Source organism: Trichosurus vulpecula, chromosome 8 (genome assembly GCF_011100635.1).
Source record: "Trichosurus vulpecula isolate mTriVul1 chromosome 8, mTriVul1.pri, whole genome shotgun sequence".
Classification (NCBI taxonomy): domain Eukaryota; kingdom Metazoa; phylum Chordata; class Mammalia; order Diprotodontia; family Phalangeridae; genus Trichosurus; species Trichosurus vulpecula.
Window position 1 is genome coordinate 222,893,690 of NC_050580.1, and position 26,398 is coordinate 222,920,087.

At 37.7% G+C, this 26,398-nt stretch overlaps 1 protein-coding gene across 1 annotated transcript in view; it reads left to right on the forward strand.

Annotated features, from left to right (window-relative positions):
- The window catches only part of FUT8 (fucosyltransferase 8), a 277,270-nt gene that overhangs the window by 111,246 nt on the left and 139,626 nt on the right, over nucleotides 1-26,398 (forward strand). Inside the window, exons 3-4 of the mRNA XM_036736089.1 lie at nucleotides 14,050-14,165; nucleotides 14,284-14,449. Of these exons, the coding sequence (XP_036591984.1) occupies nucleotides 14,050-14,165; nucleotides 14,284-14,449 (282 nt within the window). The remainder of the gene's footprint in view (nucleotides 1-14,049; nucleotides 14,166-14,283; nucleotides 14,450-26,398) is intronic.

Consider the following 26,398-nt stretch of genomic DNA (forward strand, 5'->3'; position numbering starts at 1 on the left):
GCAAATTAATATAAAATAAAATAAAATTCAGGCAGCCATAGCTGGCAACCAGAACCAGAAAGGTACAAGAAAAATGAGAGGCTCTTATTGTTGGTCCAAAACTCCCATGTTGGTCATCAGAGACAGACAGATACTTGCAAGGTTCTTCTATCTGAAGCTCTCTTAAATCAGAGCCAACTCATAAGAAACAGTTAAAGATCAGTCTTCAAGCAGGGATATGTCAAACCGATCAAATGATTTAATGAAGAGAAGACAGAGACATTAACATTCATTCAGTAGGATCCCTTACAAATAATGTGTCAACCAAATCTTATTTTCTGCTTTTGGCTGGTCATGTGCCTTCCAATTCAGGCAGCCTAGGCTGAAGCCCAACCTTCACTAAGCCCTGATGTAGAGATTTCAAAATCTTATAGCTGGGGCACGGGGCATGTCAGTGAGGGAAAACTGCCAAAACAGGGCTCACCAGAGTCAGAGCAATAATTTCCCGACCAACTCAGCAGAATTGCTGAAGGATTGATTCAGTGCTCTGCAAATTCTTGCTTAATCAAGGCATTCCTTTGTTTCCTGTAGCTGTAATATAAAAGCCAGACTGCAGATACAAGGCATGTGTTACAGCCAATAGTGTGTTCTAGTTGGGATATATTGAGTTGGAGATCCCTCTAGGACATTCAGTTTGAAGTATCCAGTAGACAGTTGGTGACTCAGGAATGGAGCACAGGAGAGAGACTAGATAGATCTAGATATGTAAATATGTAAATATGGGAGTTGTCTTAAAAAAAAAGATAATAATATTTGAACCCATGGAAGCCAGGATGGAGTTACCAAATAAGAAAGGTTAGAGAGTGTAAGGTCTGTAATTCCCCTCACTGAGGAACCCTGTATCTCCCCCCTAACCATGGGGTGTACCAAAGGAAGAGGCCAAGTACCTCCATATTGATTATACATAGTAGTTTAATCAATCATTATGAACGCTTGCAAACAGGAGCAATCTTTGGTCTGGGGCAGTGGCCAGACAGTTTAGTGGATCCCCACTAAAGAACTCCCAAAATCCCCATACTAATTATAGAAAACAGCAAAAGGGAGGAGCTAGGGAGTGTATCACTACTGATGGGTGGATATTTTTGGTTTTCTGCTTAGTAATGAGCTTGGGCATTAATCCAGGGTTATGTTCAACATAAGTTAGCGTATTGATCATATACCAGTCACATATGGGTCACAATATTCTTATTTTGGCCTTCATAGGTCATAGTATCTTAAACTTGGACTCAGTGTCTAAGTTATGATTTAGTATCTAAGTTATGATTTCTAACAGGTTACCATGTCTGGGCTTCTAACTTTCACAGAGTTTAGTTTTTATGGCTTTTCACTTAGTACTGTTTTATAGCTTTTCTCCAATCAGGACCTCACAGAGAGAAAAAAGAACAAGGCCCAGGACAGATCTTTGGTGTATATATTTGGGTATGGGTCCAACAAAAGAGACTGAGATAGAAAACAGTCAGACAGATAGGAGGAGAACCAATGAAGAGTGTTGTTCAAAAGCAAACAGCAGCAACAAAAAACAGAAAGAAGAGGTTCCAGGACAGGAAGGTAGTTGGTAATGTAGTGCAGAGAAGTCAAGAAAGATGAGGATTGAAAAGAAAAACATTCAATTTTTCAGTTAAGTAGTTCTCAGCAGCTTGATTGATGAGAATGGGCTTGGTTGACACGCTTAGTTTTTTGTTTTACTGAACTTTGTGGATGAGTTTTAGCTGTGAAGTCCATTCCATAGCCAATGGATGCATTTCTTTCACAACATCTTTAACAAGTCTTCATCCCACAACCAATTAAATGCCTTCAAGGATGGGGACTCATTTCAAGATGATTCTGTTTATTTCTTTTTATATAAATATATGTTATTATATGTATCTTTATACAGATATATATTTGTATACTCTAAGTATTGAAAAGTTCTCTGGATCAATGATTTTTATAATAGTAACAGCAGCAGCAATATTGGCTAGCACTTTAGCTTTGCAAAGCACTTTACGTGTTTTCTTGTTTGATACTCATAGCGACCCTTTGAGGTGTGTGCTATCATTATCCCCATTTCACTGTTGAAGAAACCGAGGCTGAGAATTTAAGTGTCTTGCCCTCCCAGCTAGTTTCATGCGGCAGCTGTTAAATTATTTGAAGACATTTATATTTCCTCCTAAATGCACTACATTTATTCCTTTTAAATAGATGTCTTTCAGTTCAGGCTGTTGATATCTTTCTGGATTCTATTGCTGTCACCCAACAATTACTATAGTAATATTATCAAATTGTTCATCTAAGGCATTGATGATTTTTTTTTTGATGTAGCAGGACAAAGAATAGACTAAATGTGGAATGGAATGTATCAGGACAGAACGCTGAGGTGTGGTGCCTTTAAAGACCTTCCCCCCAGTTGACATTATTCCTCATATGAGAGTGATGCCTTTGGAATATTAGTTTTGCCGCTGTGTACGGCGAATGGATTGGTGTAGGATGAGGCCAGAAGCAGGGAGACCAGGGAGGAAACTATTGAAACAGGCCTGGAGATCAATGATGAAGGCGTGAATGAAAGGAATAACTGTACAAATATGTGAGAAATGAGGAAGTAGAAATGACAAGGTTTGGCCATTGATTGCCTATGTGGGATAAGAGAGAGGGAGGAGTAGAAGGTACAAATCTGGGCGACTGAAAGAATGACAACACCACTGGAAAAAATAGGGAAATTCAGAAGAAAGTTGGGTTCCCCACACCTACCCCCAAAAAACCCAAAACAAAACATGATGAGCTTTGTTTTGAACATGTTGAGTTTTAAATGCTTACAGGACAGTCTAGTTTGACGTGATAGTTGGTGACGTAGGACTGGAGCTTAGGAGAGACAGTATCTCTGAATACAGAAATCTGGGAGTTATCAGCATAAGATGATAATTAAATCCATGTGACTTGATGAAATCACCAAGCGAGAGTATAGAGAGAAAGAAAAGAAGAAAGCCCAGGACAGAACCTTGGTCAACACCTATAGTTAAGGAGGGAGTAAGAAACCCAAGAAACAAGAGTGACACAAAAGCCCATAGAGGAGAGAATATTGAGGAGGAGAGGGAAGGCCTTAGTTTTCTGCTCTGCAATATGGGGGAAAGGGAGTTGGCTAGATGATTTCAAAGGTCCTTTCCAGCCTCTTATCATTCAATAATCTGCCTCACCTTATCATCTTGGAATACTCTTTTCACTGTTTTATCTGCTAGATCACTGGTTCTCAAACTTTTTGGTCTCAGGCCCCTCTTAAAAATTGTTGTGCAACCCAAAGAGCTTTTATTTATATGAGTTTTATCTAGCAATATTTAACATATTTTAAATGAAAATAGGTAACATGTTAACATGTTTATTTATCTTAAAATAACCCATTACATGATTATAACAACAATGCTGCTTGCAGCTGCTGTGGAGGTGTAAGGCCAATAACACCAGCATACAGGAGGGCTGCTAGCACAAGTTCTTTGATCTGCTTTTCTAAGGAAAGTGACTTTAAGGGGTTTTCAATCTCACTTTAATTAAACATACATATATCATTTACTTAGTTCAGGGGAAAAAGCACTCTGAACTTCAGAGAAAACACAAATAAAAATTACAAGCAGAAATTATATAAACAGAGCAAATAACTCAGCAGACAGGGCTTCAGACTGTCTTTCCATAGCAATATATATAGAGTTACCATAGAGAGAAACACCAGCATCTGGGTTTTCAAAGCCAGGGGCCTCCTTAACAGCTACCCACAGTCTCGTCTGGTGAAATCACAGGAACACTCTTCCAATGAGTGAGTCCCCAAAGCAAAATGCTAACCTCAGAGTATGTATACGCTTCTTCAGGGTCAGAGGATGTCACAACCATGTGACTCACACTCCTGTGACATAGGCTTTTTTGTGATTTAATCAGGTCATCAAAGACTCTTGATTGGAACAAAGGCAAGTCTCAATCAAAGGCACTTGATTACCGTAGTACTGAGAAGAACTACAACTCTAAAAGAAAAAAGAGCAAAATGGAAAGTCCCACTTTGCTTGCCATTACAATGCTAAATGAGATAACATTTTCATAAAAAAAATAACTATATTTTCCAAAGCAAAAAATTTGGTGGGAATAATGGCATTGTTTTACATATTTTTGCAAATCTCTTTAATGTCTGTCTTAATAGAAGGCAACTGAATTCTCCTGTCTTCTTCTACAGCTATTCTGCTTCTTTTTGAAATATGTTGTTTTGGTTGAAGTATATAAAGAAAATCTAGCTTCACACAGATAAGTATTTGGGAAAAGGAATATTTTAATAGCAAAATAACTTTTTAGTCTTGTTTTGGGAATAGTTTTTTGCCCTCACAGATCCCCTTACAAGCCTTTGGTGACCCCCAGAGATCTGCAGACCACACTTTCAGAACCATCATGTTAGATTAAAATAACATGCTGAAATTCAGGCATATACTGCCCGTGGTATTTCCTTGTTTTACCAGTCTCTCGAAACACAGAAGAACTAGGTTCAAATCCTGACTCTTCTGCTACCTAGCTATGTGATTCCCAAATCATTTCTTTGAGTCTTAGTTTGTTTCCTCCTGCGTAAAATAGGGGGGTTGTATTAGATGATCTCTGAGGTTCCTTCTAGCTCTGAGTCTTATGTAATTAGCTGAGCACGATTTGTCCTTTGTGAGGCCATGCTGATTCCTAGTGGTCATTGGTACTCTAAGGTCTCTCACATCATCCATTTAATTATCCATTCTAGAATTTTTCAGGGCTGGATATCATGTTCCCTGGTCTATAGGTTGTAGAATCCATCTCTCCATATTCTGCAGGCCTTTTCAGAACTGAGACATTTTTACATATATACATATATGCATATGTATATGTATACATCCAGTTCTCTTCTAGATAACTCTTTTTCTTGCAATTCTGTCCCCCCAAAATGACAGTGGTTCAGCAAGGACATCTGCAAGTTCTTTCTGCACCCTAGATTAGATTCATCTACATCAGGAGACTTAATTTCATTTAGGACATGTGATTTCCCTAAGGCCTTTTCCTAGTCTTCATCCTGCTTGACCTTTCTTGCAGCCTTTATATTGTCAGTCACCGTCTTCTCCTTGATAATTTCGTGACACTGTTCTCTCCTTGTTCTCTTTCTCGTCTTCTTTGCCGGATTTTCTTCGGTATAGTGCCCACCATGGGTAAGTGTCCTCCAAGGCTTTGTCCTGGCCCTTCTCTTTTTCCTTTATGCTCTCTCTCTTGATTATCTCATCAACTCTCATGGCTTCATTTATCTCTATGCAAATGATTCTCAAATTTACTTATCCAGCTCTTACTTCTCTCCTGACCTTCAGTCTCACTTCTCCAACTATCTTTTAGACATCTCAAACTAGATGCCCCATAGATATCTTAAACTAAAAATGCCAAAAACTGAACTATTTATCCTTTCCTTCAAATCTTTCCCCTTTCCTAACTTCCTTATTATTGTTGAAGGTGTCATCATCCTCTCAGTCCTCTAGATTTTAAAACTTGGGTGCCATCCTCTGCTCTTCACTCTCCCTTACCTCACTCCCCACCCCACTCCATATCCAATTAGTTGTGTTGTTTCTACTGACATAACACTTCTTGTGCATGTTCGCTTCTCTCATCAGACACTGCAACCAAGCCAGTGTAGAGAGGTCCTCCTACACTCCTGCAATAACCAGCTAGTTGGGCTCCGTGCTTCAAGTTTTCTCCCCACTCCAATCCATCGTCCACTTAGCTGTCACATTGATCTCCCTAAAATTCAAGTTTGATTATATCATTCCTCTATTCAGTAAACTCCAGTGGCTCCCAGTTATTTCTAGGATCAAATATTTACAATCCTCTGTTTGACTTTCCCTTTGAGATCACCCCCCAATTTGTTTGTACATAGAGTTTTGCTTTGTTTTGTTATTTTGCATTTTGTCTCCTCTGTTATGCTATGAGCACCTTTATGTCTGGGTTTGTTTTCAGTGGGTTTTTGGGTTTTGGTTTTTTTTTTTGGATCCTCAGCACTTATACATAGTGCCTGGCACATTGTTGTTTAAATCATGTCTGACTCTTTGTTACCCCATTTGGCACAAAGTAGGTGCTTAATTAATTAATGCATTTAGCTCATTGATTCCATCTAAATTATATTACCTTGCCACCCCCCAACCTCTAATCCCAGGACTTTACTGCCTTAATGCTTTTGCCCATATTGTTCCCAAGTATGCTCTCCATTGCACCTTTAAAATACAAATAAATTTCTAGCCCATCTGTAAAAGTCTTTCCCAACTCCTCCCATGCCTACACTCATTAACATCCTTTTTTCCCCTTTGGACCTCACAAAGCATTTTGTTTTATACCTCCTAAATATACTTTGTAAATTAAAAGTGTATATTTATACATCATATTCCCCATTATATTTTTAGAGCCGTCAAAATAGTGACTGTGTCTTAATAGTCTTCAAATTCTGTCTCAGACCTTTGTTACTTGTGTTAAACCATATGTGAGCAATATCAGTCAGCCTTGGTTTCTTCATCTGTTAAACGGAGATAGTACTACTGTTTACCTCAGGGTGATTGAGGATCAAATGAGATAAAATATGTAGGCCAGTTTACAAATCTTATAGTACTTTATAAATGTTAGTACCTAATGTAGTGCCACCTGTACCCAGTAGGCACCTGACATATATTTGTTGAATTTAATTGAATTCAACTAATTGCACTTTGAAAATCTGAGCATTTCTATTATGAACCCATTTGTATCTTTAGGCGTTTTCCTTCTTTTCCCCATTAGAATCATACTTGAATCTCGCATCCTACTAGAGGTATCTTCCTTTCTAGAAGCTCAGGTCATGTCTGTGTTTTCCCAGAGGTTTTCGAAATCATCTCTTCTGAAAGTATTTGTCATGTACATCTATGTATTCCTTCTTGGCTCATATGCATTATGACACTTAACCTCTCTAATAGTCTGACTCCTGTAAAATAGGAAAAAATAAATAAAACATGCCACTGTCTGCTTCAGTGAAGAGTAATACGAATAAATGAATAAGGCAATACAGGTGGAAGGACTTTGAATCTAGGAGAAGAAGGAGAGAAGCTTTCATAAATTCTAGCTGGCAGTAATATTTATTAAGTATTTCTTTGTTAAGTAGACAAAGAGGCAAGGAACAGTATTTGCTGTTTCATTGGCTATCATGAGTTGTGACCATGTTTCCTGATATTTAAGCTGTCACTATTTTTATCAAGTTAGTTATTAATAAGGTGGGCAGCTAGGTGGTTCAGTGGATAGAACAACCGGGCATGGAGTCAGGAAGGTTCATCTTTGTGAGTTCAAATCTAGCCTCAGACACTTAGTAGACAAGTCACTTAACCCTGTTTGCCTCAGTTCCTCATCTGTAAAATGAGCTGGAGAAGGAAATGGCAAACCGCTCCAGTATTGTTGCCAAGAAAACCTCCAAAAGGCCCTGAAAACCACCAAACAACAGCAATCCAAATAAGATGGATTTACCAAGTGTAGGAGCAATTTAGATTTGAACATCTTTCCCATCCATGAATAGGCCATGTGACCGGCTTACATCATAGGAAGCCTAAGTTACATGTGGTGGGAGGAGCTTCCTGACAGGAAAAGGAAGTTATGTCACAGGAAATGTGGGGGGAAAGAGAGAGAGGGAGAGAGCCAGCACATAGTTATGGCTGCTAATGGCCGCCGTTGTGATGGTTAGAATTGAACCGGCTGACTTAGCTGTATTGTGAGTTTGTTTTGGGGAAGACCCCAGCAGACGTTCGGAGAGGTTTTGGAATGGCGAGGCTCCAGGTTGTGATACTGTGTTTTAAGTTCTTTGCTGTTATGATGAAGTGGGCTAACTGGTTGTGGGAGCTGAACATTGGGTTGTGAGATGTGGTTCTCTGGTGTCTGAATAAATGGTTTAATTCTTCTGCCTTCTATGTGGAGAGTCTCATATACTTTGCAATACAGAACTACTTAGGCATTTTGACAGTTATCATCTACATTGTTATTATTGCCTTACTGAAACACCAAGTAATATAGTTGATAAGTTATTATAATCTTGTTAGAAAATTAAAGGCTGCTGATATAAAAGAATGGGCTTTGGACTTGGAATTGTATACTGTTTCTAACACTTCCACTGCCATCACAAGGTTGTATAACTTTGGCAAGTCACTTAACATCCTCGGATCCACTTAACTTCTACTGTAAAATGAGAAGGACTGTACGATCCCTTCCAGCTCTAAAATTCTTCAGTTCTGTGGCTGTGTAACAGTGCTCTGCACAGCTCCTGTCTTCCCATATCAGTCATTCTTCTAACATCAAGTCCAACATGAACAAATTATGCTGATCTCTTTTCCTCCTCCCTCAAAAAAAAAATCCTTGTAACCATTCTTCAGCACTTCCTTGAAATAACATGGCCAAAATAGCTATAGCAGAACAAAGGAATAACTCATTGATAAGCTGTATTGGGGGTTGCATCTAGAGGTAATGGCCCTCCAGTTGTGCTCCCTAGCTGAGGCACGTAGGTGGCACGGTAGAGTGCTAGGCCTGGAGTTAGGAAGAACTGAGTTCAAATCCAATTTAAAATACTTCCTAGCTACGTGTCCCTGGGCAAGTCACTTAACCTCTATCTGCCTCAGTTTTCTCAACTTTGAAATGGGGTTGATAACAACATCAAATGAGATAATATTTGTAAAGCACTTAGTGCAGTGCATGGCACATAGGAGGTGCTATAAAAATCCTTATTGCCTTTCTTTTCTCCTCTTCCTTCCTGCTTCCCACCTTTTTTCCATCCCCTGTGGGGAGCAGCATGGTGTGGGACTTTGCCTGTCCAGTGGAAGAGCAAGGGCATTGATCAGCTTTAATCCACAACTATTTATGAAGTCCTTAATGTGTGCCAGTCCCTATGCTAAGGGGTAAGATGCAAATACAAAGCATGAAACAATGACTACTCTTAGTGGAGTTCACATGGCAAAAGGGACTGATGAAATATGTGGCCACAAAGGGAAGTGAGCAGGAGGAAGTATCAAGATGCAGCTACAGAGGGAGGTGCTGTAGCCCACCTAGAGCATAGATAGATACCAGCAAGCCCTGATAGTAGCAGGCTTCTCTCTGGCCCTTGCCACGGAGTCTGCTTACCTGGTCCAAGGGTGATGAGCTTGCTGGAGGGAAAAGCAATTGGCCGTCTATGCTAGTAATAAGACACCAAACAAACAAACAGTGGCTAACAAGAATTCCAGGCAGCACCAAATGGTGAGTTGGTCAGTTGTTAAGCATTATGTGCCAGGCACATTATATGCCCCCTAGCGTTGGGGATACAAAGAAGGGCAAAACACTGTCCCTGACCTTAAGGAGCTCACAGTCAAATGGAGGAGACAGCATATAAGCAACTATATACAGACGAGCTATAGACAAGATAAACTGAAGACTATTAAAAGAGGGAGGGTACTAGAATTAAGGAGGTGTGGGAAAGGCTTCCTGCAGAAGATGGGAGATGGAAATGAGGAGGTAGAGCATTGTAGGCCTGGCAGATAGCCAGTGAAAATGCCCCGTGTTTGTAGTTAGAGTGTCTTGTGGAAAGAATATCAAGGAGGCCAATGTTTTGGATTTTTGAGTATATGGTAGAGTGTAAGGCATAAGAATACTAGAAATATAGTGCAATGGTGGGAGGTTATAAAAGGCTTTGGAAACGAAACAGAGAATTTTATATTTGATCCTGACAGTGATAAGGAGCCACTGGAGTTTATTGAGTTGGGGGGTGGGAGTGGTGACATGGTCATGGTAGAAGGTTTCTTAGGAAGATTGCTTTGGCAGCTGAGTGAGGGGTAGACTACAGTGAGAAGAGACTTGGAGCAAGGAGCCCAATAAGCGTGCTATTGCAGTAGTCCAGGTGTGAGGTGGATGAGGTTCTGCAGTAGGATGGCATCTATATATGGTACTGAGCCTTGGGTCTGGAGTTCCTTCAAGAAGAGAAAGCACTGACTCTGTGCTTCTACTTCTAACACTTTGTGACCATAGACAAGTCACTTAATCTCCCTGGGAATCACTTTCTTCATTTATAAAATGAGGGGGTTGGTGTAGGTGTCCTCTGAAGACCTTTCCCCACCTATATCTAGAATTCTTCTATTGGCCTTATTAAATGTCCCTGTATAGGATGAGTTGGCATGGAGACTAAAGCAAGCTGAATAGTCCCTTTTCTAAATCACCTGGTTTTGTTACTCAGAGAGAAGCTGCATTTATTGTGTATTTTAAAAATTGGTATGGATTCTATCCTAAGAGTAAAACATGGTAACCATACCTATCTGTTTCTGTGGGCAACTGACTCCATTATTTAGTAGCCCTCAGTGATGAGGACTCAGGAAACAGAGCATGTTCAGAGAAAGAGATGGGGACTCAAAAGCTGATTTTCACCAAAGAAATCCCCAGTAAGCTAGACCCCTTATGTAGTCAGTAGCCACCCAAAGAGAGGTGGATAAAAGGTCTCCTCTGAGAATCAGGGAAACAGTGACGTTTCTCTAGCATTTACACTTAACCAGGTAAACTCCCATCATCTCTACTGTTTGAATGGGGATGGACCAGCAATTGATCCCTCTTGTTGAACAAAACTAACATAGTAGCTCTCAATGCCCATCCAGAAGTGAAATTTTCAGATGGAGAGAAAAATCCTTAGTTGGATTCTTGGTATACCCCACTCCAAGGGAAATGGGCCCCTAAGCTTTAAAAAACTATACATATTGGTAGCCATACACAGGAGGGCTGTGTATGGAAGAGCATAATTATAGTTATTTGAAGGAAGTGGTAGTCAGTGTAGGTGATAGGAAAAAGAGAAGAAAGGAGCAAAAATTTATTTTTTTAACAAAGAAATATAACTCTATAATATACCAATGTTCCATTCCCCTCAACACACACACACACACACACACACACACACACATATACACACTTGGAGAAAATAAGCCCATGATATGTACCATTTTTTAATGGCTTTTGAAATGTGGGCCTAAGTAGAGTTAGATTGGGTTTGTTATATGATGAAAAGTATTGATCCTGGTTTTCTATATGGCAGGGTTGGACTTAGATACTCAATGGAAATTCACTGCTAAGATCATACCTAATACAGTCACACCCATTTTGTCCCTGTTATCCTATCGGTTGATGATGAAATAAGGGAAAAAGAGAGCCTGGAAGTAACCTTCCTGTTGTCTTCATGTTTGTATCGATAAAGTTTGTTCTCAGATCTGTTATTTTGACATCTCTGTCCTCGAGCTGGCTGCTGCTAAAATAAACTTAAGGGATATGGGGTTTATTTTGCTTTCAAATCATTTTCCAGATACTGCCCATCCAATTCGGAAAGAGATTAAGATCTGATTTTTTTTTTACAGTCTTAACAGTGTTGTACTAGGAGATGCCTCATTTATGAGTATATATATGTTTATGGCCATAAATTGGGTAATTGTGCACCTAAGTGCTCCATTCCTTGTATCATTACCCAGCTTGTGCATACACAAATGAAGGCTTTTTCATGTACCTTCTGCAGTCTGGGACACTTATGATTTAAAGAGGAAGCAATATGTTTTTCTTCTGGAAGCTGGTTATTTTTTATTCATGCATCTGTTCCTGGTCAGTGCTAATGCATACCAATTTAGAGGAAAAATGCAAAATATATCCTCTAATGGTGCCTTAACTGTTAAAAAAAAGAAAAGCCAGCTGCTTTACTGAACAGATGTTCTTAAGTGGCCCAGGTAGTTAATAGTTCTTTCTGCTTGTTTGGCTACATAAGAAATATTGAAATTGCCATAAGAGTTTTGTTGTGTTTAAGGTTTTGATTAGAAGCATGGAAGTTTCTAACCAACTGTAATAAAGAGAAAATTCCTTAACTTAATGGTGATGATGGTGGTAAAACACATTTTATGTCCAATTCTCCTTTGCAAAATGACCAAATAGTCCAGTAATTCAGTGAATTTGTTAGATACTTTTTCTTTTTTAATCAATTTTAATCAATTGAGTAACATACTAAGGTAACTTATTATGGAATCTCAGGTTAATGATATTTTTTGCAGTCATCACCAAGTGAAAATCATCCTTAGCTTAGTAACTTATTTGTTTTAATTGGGTATTTGTCCGTCATTCTGAATAGGTAATGACATTTAGTGCTGGACTATGATGGAGAGTACCAATTCAAAGTGGGGGAGTGGTTGAAGGTGGAAAATGGAAAAAATAAAGTACTTAGCTGATGCTGTCACTGCTGTTAGCTTCTTCAGTTGGTGGAATGTGAAGACAGGATGCTGGACCCAACATTACACCTTAGTATAGTTTTTGAGTCTTCCTTTCTTTCTAGGTCATAATCATGTTCTTATTTCTGCTTTGGGTTCTCCTTATTACATTATACTTAAAAGAACTGGACTGACAGATATGTGGATTCCTTGAGGACCAACCCTGACATACTGCGCTTCTCTCAGCAACCTAAAGGGGCAAGGACAACTCCAGGGGACTCACCATGGAGAATGCTGTCTTCATTCAGAGAAAGAACTGCGAAGTTTGAATACAGACTGAGGCACACTACTACATGCTCGCCTTTTCTGCTTCTCTTTTGTTTTTGGTTTTGGGGTTTTTTTTTTGTTTTTTTTTTTTTTTTTTTTTGGTTCTGTTTCTTCTTTCTCATGATTCATTCCATTGGTCAAAATTCTTCTCCACGACTTGACTAGAGCATAAATTAATTCAATGCGAAGTTATACATGACAGTTATATGAGACTTCATGCCGTCTTGGGGAGGGAGGGGGGAGGGAAGGGAGAAAAACTGGAACTCAAAACTATGTAGAACCGTGTGTGGTAAACTAAAAATAAATAAAAAATAAATTTAAAAAAAAAAAAAAAAAAAGAACTGGACTGCATCCCTGTTTCAGCACATTTCTGTTCTCTTGAGCAACTCTTTAACCGGGTGACTCATTTATAACATGGGCTTAACAAATTCTTGTCCCAGGGCATTTGGGCAATATTAATTGATTATTTTATATAAAATTCTTCATTTCCTGAAGATCAAAAGCTGGGATAAAGCAGGTATCATTAGAATTATGCTAGAAAAGTAGCTTTGAATTGAGTTCCCTGTAGACATGTGAAAGATATTTAGTACTGACAGATAATTTGCTGCCTTAACCATTCTGATTTGTTCTACCATGTTCATATTTAGATAACAAAAGTAATTGATTCTGCTGAGAGCAAACAGGCCATTCGATTTTAACAGCACAATAAAACTTTAGTTTTTTGTTGGTACAGTTAGCTCCCAGTTCTCCACACTATTGAATAGGACTGTATTTGCAGATAATCTAAAATAGTGGAGAAACAAATTATTATTTATGTTTTGGAATGTGGAAACAAATATTCATTCACATCCCTTATTGTCAGCAGCATAGAACTAAGTTTGTCTGTGACAAGGAAGCTTCTGTGACAAAAACACAAATAAATAATCATACAAGTATGGATTTAGAGCTGGAAGGACCTTAGAGACTATCAAGTCCAACTCTTTCATTTTACAGATTTAACGGAGTCCCAGAGAGATTAATGACTTGCTCAGTGTCACATAGCTAGTAAGTAATCCTTCTGAGTCAGAATTTGAATCCATATCTTTCTGACTTCATGTCCAATACTCTGTCACTAGTCCATGCTATTTATAATCCTTATGGTTAATCCAAAATAGTATATGACCTTTGAGAGAGTAGATGTGTTATATTGGGGATTGGGGAGAGGGACAGTAAAAGCAATTTGGGGGGAATAATGAGAAAGTTGAAAAAGATTCTCTGCTTCTTTTAAGAACACAGCTGTGTTAGGATGTTGCTTTCTGTTTTAACCCAGCTTTGTTCCTAATGTTCTTCTGTGCCCAAGAAGAGAGAAATTCATTGGCAGCTTTTATTGTGCTCTTTGATATTATAGTGATTTGCAGAGTCATCAATAAATAATTTTTAGCAATGTAACCATGCATTGTTGCATAATTTATTATCTAAATGACTATTTTTTTTTCTTATCTTTTAGGATACCAGAAGGTCCCATGGACCAGGGACCAGCTGCAGGAAGGGTACGTGCTTTAGAAGAACAGCTTTTAAAAGCCAAAGAACAGATAGAAAATTACAAGAAGCAAACCAGAGATGGTTGGTGACTATACCACTTTTAAGTTTTCTTCCCCTAATATTTACTTTACCACAAATATTTGAAATTTTCTACTCAGCCTAGTTTTGGAAATGCTGATATTCTTATGCTCTTCAATAGCAGGTCTAGGGAAGGATCATGAAGTACTGAGGAGGAGGATTGAAAATGGAGCTAAGGAGCTCTGGTTTTTTCTCCAGAGTGAATTGAAGAAATTGAAAAATTTAGAAGGAAGTCAACTCCAAAGACATGTGGATGAATTTCTATTTGATTTGGGTCATCAGGAAAGGTACCTCTGTTTTCATTTTTTTCTGGTCTTGAGAAAGACTGTAATGCAAGAATGGAACACGAATATTAAAAAAAAAAGTTTTTCCCTGCTGTATATTAAATGTATCCGTGTTTTGAGTAATGACACATATCATAAATATTAAAAATTTGAATATAGCTCTTTGTTGCTAATTGAAAGTTAATGGCAGATTTTGAGTTTTTGAAAAGCAGCATTCTATTAATTAGCCTTCCATTTCCATGATGGAAAGGGAAACTTAAGTTTGATTCTATTGGCTGTTTACGCAGTTAAAAAATATAGTTTGTCTAGCACATTTATTTTTAATGTAGCACAAAATCTGTTATTCATTGTAAAAACAGTGATACCTGTACTTGGACGTATTATATTCAAAAAGCCATATTCCCAGTAGGATTCTGAGGGTAATTACTTTCTCATTAGTGAACAATAAAAGAAAAATTGTTGTATTAACCCTACCTACGCCTATAAAGGGCAAAAAGCACCTTTCGAAATAAGACAGCCTCATATACTGTTGTGAACAGTATTATTAGAAATTTTGAAAAATCATTTCCCTGTTTTAATAGAAAAGGCAAAGAAGAACAGTCATTTCACAGACATTTGTTTCTTAGTGCTAATAAATCGACAGGATTATTCTAGTGAGGATTTCAAGTGATTTAATTAATTTCAGTAAATATTTTCTAAATGCCTAAAGAAAGGAGCCCTGGTGCAGTGGAAGGAATGCTCAGTTGGATATTAGAGGACTTCAGGTTGAATCTCTGTTCTACTCCTGGTATTACCTATGTATCCTTTGGCAAATTTAACTTCTGGACCTCGGTTCCCTCATCTGTAAAATGAGGGAGGACATTGCACTAGATGACCTCTGAGTACCCTTTTAGCTTGAAAACTGTGATCAGTTTTCAAGGCAGCTGGTGGTGCAGTGGCTAGGGTGCCAGGCCTGGACCTAGGAAAACTTGAGTTCACATCCAGCCTTCAGACACTTGCTGATTGACCATGGGCAAGTCACTTAACTGCTCTTTGCCTCAGTTTCTTCAACTATAAAAAAGGGAAAATAATAGCTCCTACTTCACAGGACTATTTTGAGGATCAGATGAGATCATATTTTTAAAAAGCATTTAACACAGTTCCTGGTACGTAGGCATTATATAAATGCTAGCTAGCTATTATCTTATGATCCTAACATATGTTCTCTGAAGAACTTTTGAATTGATTGTGTGACATGGGAGACCCTGATATTGGACCACCTAGCATGGCATACCTTCATCAAAAAAGGTTCTGTGCTTGCTCTATGAGCAAAACAGAATTGAAGTAGCTCAAAAGAAACACAAGATACACAAATTTAGGGAATCTACCCCAAATGTTCACGTGGGCTATTTGTGCCTGACCTGTGGTAGAGCATTCTGAGCTCCTATTAGTCTGATCAGCCACTGTTGGACAGACTGTAACTTGACTCTAACATAGTGATGTCCTTTTGGTCCTTTTCGAGAATGAAGGACAATAACCAACTATGTGAGGCACCATGCCAGGCATAGGACTGTCTGTGAATTGTCCATGAGATTGAGACATCTGATTATGAGAGTGAAAATATGAAAACTAGGCAGTGCACTGGATAGACCCAGAAAGACTGGAGTTCACATCTGGCTTCAGACACTTACTAGCTGTGTGGTTCAGGGTAAATCATTTAACTTCTATGTTCTTCAGTTTCCCCATATGGAAAATGAGAGGATTCAGTTACCAATAAAGTTCCTTCTAGCTATAAATCTGTGATACTGTAGTAATGTCCTACATTAGAAAAGTTTAATTTAAATTCTTAGTACTAATTTTAGTTTGTACCTAGACCACAATGCCACCTGTTAATGGACTTTTCTAGTACCTGTATACTCCTTCAGGATATGGAAGTTCTGTAGATTTAAAGCAATTCTAGGATAATATAAGAGCTGAACAGGTTTTCAGATAGGGCATATATAGAAGAATTCTTGTTATTAATCTTATGAATTTTATTTTGAATTTTCAACTTTAAAGTTAGTTGTATGACATATATTTGTTTTGAGGTTTTGTATAATTCCAAAAATTTGTTTATTCATTTTAGCTTTTTGATATATCAGAAATCATTCTTTAGAGAATTATCATGTATTTGAATTGATAACCATTACCTAACACCTCTACTTGGTGTTCAAAACCTTAATAACCTGACCTTCTCCTAACTTTCCTGTTTTCTTACCCTCTACTCTCCTTCATGTACTCTGTGATCCAGGAGTCTGGCCTCCCTGCTGTTCCTTACATGATACCCTCCATCTCTTGATTCCAGGCACTTTCATTGGCTGTTCCTCCATTCTCAGAATTTTTCCCCCTCCTCTACTCCATCTTCTGGATTTCCTGGATTCTTTCAAGTTCCACCTTCTGGAAGAAACCATTCTCAGTTCCCCGTAGTGCTGGAGTCTTCCCTCTGCTTATTATCTCCAATTTAGGCTGTATACAGTTTGCTTGTACAATAGTTGTTTGCGTGTTGTCTCCCCCATTAGATTTTGAGTGACTTGAGAGCAAGAATTTTTTTTTGCCTTTTTTTTCCCCTTGGTATCCTCAGTACTTATCACAGTGCCTGGAACATAATAGGCACTTGAGTGCTTATTGACTTAACTTGACATAAATAAGCTTGCATCACATGCATGTGCTAGAGTACCTGTCTTTCTGGAATAGCTATGTCACTGCAAAGTTGATGTAAGTATTATCATTTTTGTAAATTTAACCAAGTTGAAATACACTAGGGAAGCTCAACAAAGCTTTGGAGACTTCTTTTGTAAAAAGAATTAAAAATATCTAGTTTACTTCTAACCCTGTATCTTCATGTGTAGGGGCATCTAGGTGGTGCAGTGGATAGAGTGCAGGGCCTGGAGTCAAGAAAACTGAATTCAAATCTGGCCTTAGACACTTACTACCTGTGTAACTCTGGGCGAGTCACTTAATCCTTTTTGCATCAATTTCTTCATCTGTAAAATGAGCTGGAGAAGGAAATGGCAGACCATTCTAGTATTTTTGCCAAGAAAACCCCAAACGAGGTCACAAAGAACCAGACATGACTGAAACCACCAAATAACAAAAATCTTAATGTGTAATACTTTGTAAAGCCAGGATTATCTTTGTCGTTTTCTGCTGTGATAGAAGATAATACCACTCAGTCTCAATCTTCTATACTCCATGGCCTCAAAAATTTTTGATCCAGTGGTGAACTCAGAAGGCTTTCGTAAGAAACTTGCCTAGTGGGGAGAATAATGCAATCGCATGAGAATGGCCACAGTCATCTTTGTTACTTTTCTTTTTAAGTTGGTAATTATGCCCCAAGCTCTCAAATTATGTACATTTGTTAAAGGAAAAAAATCTGTATTAATATCTTAGTCTCCTACTTTTCTAATATATGAACTTAGGACATAGGCCCCTTGATTCACTGGTTGTACCATTCCTCACAACACTGGTCATAGTTAACAGTATCTCTTAAACATATGATCTTAGATTTTTTGTTGTTCATTTATTTCAGTACTAACACTTACGTGACCCTATTTGAAGTTTTCTTGGCAAAGAACTTGGTTTATATTTTTAAAAAATTTAATATTTTATTTTTTCCCCAATTACATGTAAAAACAATTTTTAACATTTGTATTTTACATTTTTTTTTAGTTCACATTCTCTCTTTCCCTTCTTCCTCTTCCCTCTTCATTGAGAAGGGGAGCAATTTGATATAGGTTATACATGTGCAGTCATGCAAAACATAGTTCCATGTCAGTCTTTTGATAGAAAATAGACAAAAAAACCCTCCAAGGAAAATAATGTAAAGAAAAAGTGTGCTTCAATCTTCATAAAGCTTCCATCAGTTCTTTCTCTGGAGATGGATAGCATTTTTCATCCCGAGTTCTCCAGAATTGTCTTGGAACATTGTGTTGCTGAGAATAGCTAAGTCATTCACAGTTGATTATCATACAGTATTGCTATTACTGTGTACCATGTTCTCCTGGTTCTGTTTCTTTCACTTTGCCTGAGTTCATGAAAGTCTTTCCATGTTTTTCTGAGAGCATCTGGCTTTATCATTTCTTGTAGCATAATATTATTCCATCACAATCATATGTAACAACTTGTTCTGCCATTCTCCAGTCAATTTCCAATTCTTTGCCACCACTAAAAGAGCTGCTTTGTACATATAGATCCTTTTTCTTTTTGCTTTTTGTCTTTTTGAGATACAGACCTAGTAGTAGTATTGCTTGGTCAAAGGGTATGCAAGGTTTTTATAGCCTTTTGACCACAGTTCCAAATTGCTCTATAGAATGGTTAAATCAGTATACTACTTCATCAGCAATGTATTAGTGTCTCAATTTTCCCACATCCTCTCCAACATTTGTCATTTTCCTTTTCTGCCATATAAGCCAATCTGATAGGTGTGGAGTGATGGCTCAGAGTTGTTGTAATTTGCATTTCTGTAGTCAAGAGTGATAAAGAATATTTTTTTCACATGATAGCTTTGATTACTTCATTTGAAAACTATCTGTTCATATCCTTTGACCATTTACCAATTGAGGAATAGCTCTTATTTCTCTAACTTTGGTTCAGTTTTCTGTATTTGAGAAATGAGGTCTTTATAAGAGAAACTTGTAAATTTTTTTCAGTTATTATTATATTTCCCTCCATCTTGTTTTCCCCCATTTGTCCTACCCTCTCTCTCCTTTTACCCTGTCTATTTTCAAAAGTGTTTTGCTTCTGAATTTTACCTTCCCCAATCTGTGTGCCCACTTTTCTTTCAGCCGTCCTCTTTCCTCCCCTTCTCCCCTCTTTTCTCTTATCCCCTTCCCTTCCTACTTTCCTGAATGGTAAGATAGATTTCTCTATCCAACTGAGTGTGTATTTTATTCCCCCTTTGAGCCAATTTCAATGAGAGTTAAGTTCAAATGTTGGCCACCCTTCCCCCCCCCCACCCCCACTTCCCTCCATTGTAAAAGCTCTTTTGTATCTCTTACATGAGATAGTTCATCCCATTCTACCTCTCCCTTTCCCGTTTTCCCAGTTCATTCATCTTTCTTTTTTAGATCTTATCCCATCATATTCAACTCATACCCTTGCCCTCTGTCTGTGTATGCTCCTTCTTACTGCCCCAATTATGAGGAACTCCTTAAGAGTTACAAGTATCATCTTCCCATGTAGGAATGTAAACAGTTAACCTTATCATTTCTTTTTTCCATTTTTTTATGCTTCTCTTAAGTTTATATTTGAAAATCAGACTTTCTTTTCAGCTCTGGTCTTTCATAAGGAATGCTCAAAAGTTCTTTATTTCGTTAAGTATTCATTTTTTCCCCTGAAAGATTATACTCAATTTTGCTGGGTAGGTGATTCTTGGTTGTGATCCTGGCTTTTTTTTTCCTTCTGAATATCATATTTAAAGCCCTCTAATCCTTTGATGTGGCTCCACAATATTTGAGTTGTTTCTTTCTGGCTGCTTACAATATTTTCTTCTTGACCTGGGAGCTCTGAAATTTGGCTACAATATCCCTGGGAGTTTTCCTTTTGGGATTTCTTTTAGGAGGTGATTGGCGGATTCTTGCATTTCTATTTTACCCACTGGTTCTAGAATCTCAGGGCAGTTTTCTGTGATAATTTCTTGAAAGATGCTGTCTAGGCTCTTTTTTTTTTGATAGTCCAATAATTCTTAAATTATCTCTCCACGATCTATTTTCCAGATCAGTTATTTTTCCAGTGAGATATTTTACATTTTCTTCCATTTTTTCATTCTTTGTTCCACTTGCCCAATTCCGATTTTTAAGGAATTATTTTCTTCATTGAGTTTTTGTACTTCCTTTTCCAATTGGCCAATTCTGCTTTTTAAGGAATTCTTTTCTTCAGCAAATTTTTGTACCTCTTCTTCCATTTGACCAATTCTGCCTTTTAAGGAGTTCTTCTTTTCAGTGAATTTTTGTATATATTTTTTTCCATTTGACCAGTTCTGGTTTCCAAGCCATTCTACTCTTTATTGAATTTTTGCACCTCTTTTTTCACTTGGCCCATTTTGTTTTTTAAGGTGTTATTTTCTATAGTACTTTTTTGCCTCCTTTACCAAGCTGTTGACTCCTTTTTCATGCTTTTCTTGCATCACTCTGATTTTTCTTCCCAATATTTCCTTTGCTTCTCTTATTTGATTTTTAAAATCTTTTTTGAGCTCTTTATGGCCTGAGACCAATTCATATTTTTCTTTGAAGCTTTAGATGTAGCAGTTTTGACTTTTGTTGTCTTCCTCCGAGTTTATGTTTTGATCTACCTTGTCACCATAGTAACTTTGTATGTAGTCAGGATTTTTTTCTGTTGTTTGCTCTTTTTCCAACCTATATCTTGACAAATTGAAACTCTGTGCTAAAGTGGTAGAGGGCACACTGTCCCAAGCTTTAGATTTTTTTGTGCAGCTGTTGCCAGAGATAATTTTCAGGATCTGTAAGTTTTTGGTTCTTCCTAGGTGGTATGTTCTAGGGAGAGATGTATTTACTACCCTTGTGGACTGTGCTCTGGTCTGTGAATGACCACAAGCACTCTTTTCTGCCCTAGAACTCTAACCAGGGGCCTGGCTCCCCTGTGTCCACAAGCTGTGGTATGCTAGTGCTCCACCTCGCCCTGGGACTGAGACCCAGATCTAAGTATGGGTAACAAACCAGAGTCCTGCCCCAAGTGCCAACAAGTGCCTGTAATCTCCTTCTAATCAGTTTTCTGTCCAAACACCTCCACTGATGCCACAGATTCAGTCCTCTTCAGCACCTACTGCTTGTTTGCTGGGCTGCAGCCTGTACTGGACTGTGTTCCACTTTCTCCCCAGTGCAACAGACCTTTCCTGCCAACCTTTTAAGTTGTCTTTGACTGGAAAGTTGTTTTACCTTGTCCTCCTGTGGGTTCTGCCACTCCAGATTTTGTTTTGAGGCCTTATTTAAAGTTATTTGCAGGGGTTTTGGAGAGAGCTCAGGTGAATCTTTAGCCCTCTTCCCCCCCATCTTGTTTCAGTTCCCATTATTTAGGTTTTAAAACAGAGATTGGCAAACTATGGCTAGAGGGCCAAATTCAAGCCTCCCCACTGTTTTCATATGGCCCTAAAGCTGAGTGACTGTTAACATTTTAAGATACAACAGAATTTTAATTTTAAATGTAAAAACTTTGCTTGTGGGCAATACAAAAACAGGTACTGGGCTGGATTTGGCTTGTAGGGTGTAGTTTGCCCACCCCTATTTTAACTCTTTCTGTGATGATTAATTATTGAAAGTTTTGCTGCTATCACTTCGGTTTATCTTTCCCATTATGAGGGAATTGAAGGTATGCCATATTCTGAATTATGCCACTGAAGTAGGCTCTCAGCAGTTACTATGCGTTGAATGGGTATCTATATATAGATGTTGTTCCTTTTTTATATTACTTAAATTTGGGAATGGCAAAGCTCTTTGCAGGTGTTTTTATTCCCCCTGAATAGCCGATTGAGTCATCTACATGGTTTGCTTGCCTTATTATAAGTCATCTATCACTAGACTAGGGACACTGTGGTGAATACAGAAGTTGATAATGGGAGCCATAGAGAGCCAGCACCTAGAAAACTTAAAAATCTATTATCTGTCTGAAGTCTTCAAAATAAAAGAAAAAAAAGCTTCAAGATTTTCTCTAAATAATGTATGTAAATTATGTTAATAGTTAACTAGTAAGTGTCATAGATCAATCTTTAAAGAAAACTATTGTCCAGATTCTTAGAAGCTATAGAGAAAAATATTATTATAATTATATATATGTATATATATGAAAAGGAAACAAAAATAATCTTAATTTAGAAACAAAAACAATATTAACTACAAATAGAGGAAAATATAGACTGTACTCTCATAATTTTAGATGTGAATAGATTAAATAATCCAGGAAAATGAAAGAGAATGATAAATTAGATATGAAAACAAAACCTATCAATATGTTACCTACAAGAAACACAGCTAAAAAGCAAAGGCAAAAACAAAATAAAAATGAAAAGTTGGATTTAAAAAAAAAAACTATGTAACAGGTAAATCTAAAAAAAAATGTATATGGTAAAAAGAGACAAATAAGGAAACTATATTGGGAAGAACCATAGGTAATAAACCAACATCAGTTATAAATTACTATGTTCTAAATGCTTTAAAATCTAAATGCTTAAATGAAAAATTAATTTAATTGCAAGAAGATATAAATAGTAATACAATAATAGCAGGAGATTTTAATGTCCCCTCATTTGGGGCAAATCTATTAGAAAAATTGATGGGAAAATATAGACGTGAACTAAGTGCTGGAGAAACTAGAGCTAAAAGACTTATATCATCTTCTAAATGGGAATGCTAAAGCGCATATGTATTCCTTGGCCTCATGGAACTGCTCACCCTCATGGTGTCAGCAGAAAGTGGGGAGGTTGAACAGACATATTGGATGGACTGTGATGAACATATAAGAGCACTTGGATGAGAGTTGCTTAGGACAATTGCAGCCTGCGTTGCTAGAGGGAACTCTAATTGATAAAACATCACAGATGTATTTGAATACTTGAGTAATTAATCCACTTGAATAATAATGTTCTCTAGATGTAAATTACATGCTTTCATAGTACTTATTCAATAAGTTGTATGATGTTCATATTATTATGGATATAATAACATAATATTAAATGACAATGCCACCACTAAATTTGCATTGAGACTATTGACATATTAAATATAATATAATTTCAGCTCATAGAATGTCACAACTTTTCTGTCTTCTCCATGTCAAGATTCTTTGTCCATTCATTCCCTTTTACTTTTTCTTTATATATGGTTAGAGCCCATATTCTGGTTCTACTTTTTATTATTTTATAAAAGTCCTTTTTTTTTTTTTTTTTTTCTTTTTCTTTTTTTTTTTTAATGCAATTTATTTATTTAACATATTTGGTTTTCAGCATTGATTTTCACAACAGTTTGAATTACAAATTTTCTCCCCATTTCTGCCCTCCCCCCCCACTCCAAGATGGCGTATATTCTGGTTGCCCTGTTCCCCAGTCAGCCCTCCCCTCTATCACCCCCCTCCCCTCTCATCCCCTTTTCCCTTCCTTTCTTGTAGGGCAAGATAAATTTCTACGCCCCATTGCCTGTGTATCTTATTTTTTAGTTGCATACAAAAAGTTTTTTTGTTTTTGAACATCTGATTTTAAAACTTTGAGTTCCAAATTCCCTTCCCTCTTCCTTCCCACCCACCCTCCCTAAGAAGTTGAGCAATTCAACCTAGGCCACACATGTATTATTATGTATAACCCTTCCACAATATTCATGTTGTGAAAGGCTAACTACATTTTGCTCCTTCCCAACCCATCCCGCTTTATTGAATTTTCTTCCTTGACCCTGTCCCCTTTCCAAAGTGTTTGTTTTGATTACCTCCACCCCCATCTGCCCTCCACTCCATCATCCCCCTGCCTTTTATTTTTTTTTTTTATCTTCCTCCCTCTTCTTTCCTGTGGGGTAAGATACCCAACTGAGTATGTATGGTATTCCCCCTCAGGCCAAATCTGATGAGAGCAAGGTTCACTCATTCCCCCCTCACCTGCCCACTCCCCTCCTCTCCTAGAACTGCTTCCTCTTGCCACCTTTATGGGAGATAATCCACCCCATTCTATCTCTCCCTATCTCCCTCTCTCAGTAAGTTACTCTCTCATCCCTTAATTTCATTTTATTTCTTTTAGCTATCTTCCCTTCATCCTCAACTCACCCTGTGTCTGCTCTCTTTCTTTTACATATATATATATATACACATACATACACATACATACATATACACATAGATATATACATACATACACATTCACTTATATATATACATAAACATATATATATATATATGCATATTCCCTTCAACTACCCTAATACTGAGGTCTCATGAATCATACTCATCATCTTTCCATGTAGGAATGTAAACAAAGCAGTTCAACTTTAGTAAGTCCCTTGCAATTTCCGTTTCTTGATTACCTTTTCATGCTTCTCTTGATTCTTGTGTTTGAAAGTCAAATTTTCTATTCAGTTCTGGTCTTTTCACTGAGAAAGCTTGAAAGTCCTCCATTTTATTGAAAGTCCATATTTTGCCTTGGAACATGATACTCAGTTTTGCTGGGTAGGTGATTCTTGGTTTTAATCCTAGCTCCATTGACCTCCGGAATATCGCATTCCACGCCCTTCGATCTCTTAATGTAGAAGCTGCCAGGTCTTGGGTTATTCTGATTGGGTTTCCACAATATTCAAATTGTTTCTTTCTGGCTGCTTGCAGTATTTTCTCCTTGATCTGGGAGCTCTGGAATTTGGCAACAATATTCCTAGGAGATTTCTTTTTGGGATCTATTTGCGGAGGCGATCGATGGATTCTTTCAATTTCTATTTTGCCCTGTGGCTCTAGAATATCAGGGCAGTTCTCCTTGATAATTTCCTGAAAGATGGTATCTAGGCTCTTTTTTTGATCATGGCTTTCAGGTAGTCCAATCTGGTTCTACTTTTTATTATTTTATAAAAGTCCTGTTTTTATTCTTCATATTTGTCATTGTTAATTGCATTGTAGCATTACATAACATTAACATACCACAATTGGGCATTTAGGTTGCTTCTAAATTTTTTAGATTAGAAATAATCTTACTATAGAAATCTTTCTACATGTAGCTCTTTTTTTTGTTTTTAATAACACTCTCAGGATATATTTCCAGAAATGGGATAATTGGGTCAAAGGGTAAAATTGTTTTTGTTACTTTTATTGTGAGCTGCTAGTTTACTTTCTAGGTTACAGTAGATTATAATATGTAGATTAGAATAGTTGACAATTTACTGGTAATAAATGATTGTAACTATTTTTCCACAGCTCACAAATTGAGTTTTATTGCTTTTATTTTTATTTTTTGCCAGTTGATAAATATGATGTTGTAATAGGTCAGACTTCATTCAAGCAGGTCTGGTCATTGTGGTTCAAGATTAGAACAAAATGTGTCATTTATGCATCATTCAAAAGTTGATAAAAAGGTTTACTTAACCATGGTATATAAAGAATACAGTCTAATAAATCTCTGGGCTTCTTTCTAAATTGTGGGGAATCAAGTATTAGTCACTAATTTTGTATTGTGTTCACAATCATTTGGCTCTTCCCATCCATTGTATTTTCTAAAGCTTGACTGAGCCAGCTGGACCCTGGGTTTTCTTAGAGTTGATTTCCTGCCATTTGTCCCTCATATGGGCCTCTATCCAATACAGGGCTTATGCCACTGTGGTGCTATCTGGACTGGTCAACATTACATCATCAATCTAGTGTGTATGTCAATGTCCTCAGGAAGGGGAGCCTTTTTTAGGTCTCTTTATTAGAGTTCAGGCAGCCCTGGGGAAAGATAGTGAAGACAGTGAAAACTGCTTCTCAACTGGAAGGGAGCTGCTTCTGATTTGTCTCAGCCACGGGAGCAGAGTAAAAAGTATTGGCTCAGTTGATATACCATTAAACCCTGGCGACTAGGCTACCTGTTCCTTCACACTGATGATTTCAGAAATGGTTGTAACAGCAGGTATGACCATATTTTGTAGGTTCTTCTAGTCCAATGTAAGCCAAAAGGTGCTGTCTGCCTTCCCTATGTACCACTGGGGTTGTCGTAAGGAGAGTTCACATAGCATCCATCATGAGGGAAAAATTGTCTTTTGACCCACCACCTTCCTGCTTTAGATCCTGATATTGTTTGATATTAACTACACAGAATGGCTTGAGCAACTCCAAGGATTTCCATTTGACCCTCCCAAGGGTAACTGGTGTAGAGATTATGCAAGGGCCTGATATAGGCACCAACTCCCAAGTACTCCATTCCCATAATACAGTCACTACAGTTGTGACCCTGACAGTGGGGTCTTCCATTTCTGCCTGAGCAAAAGA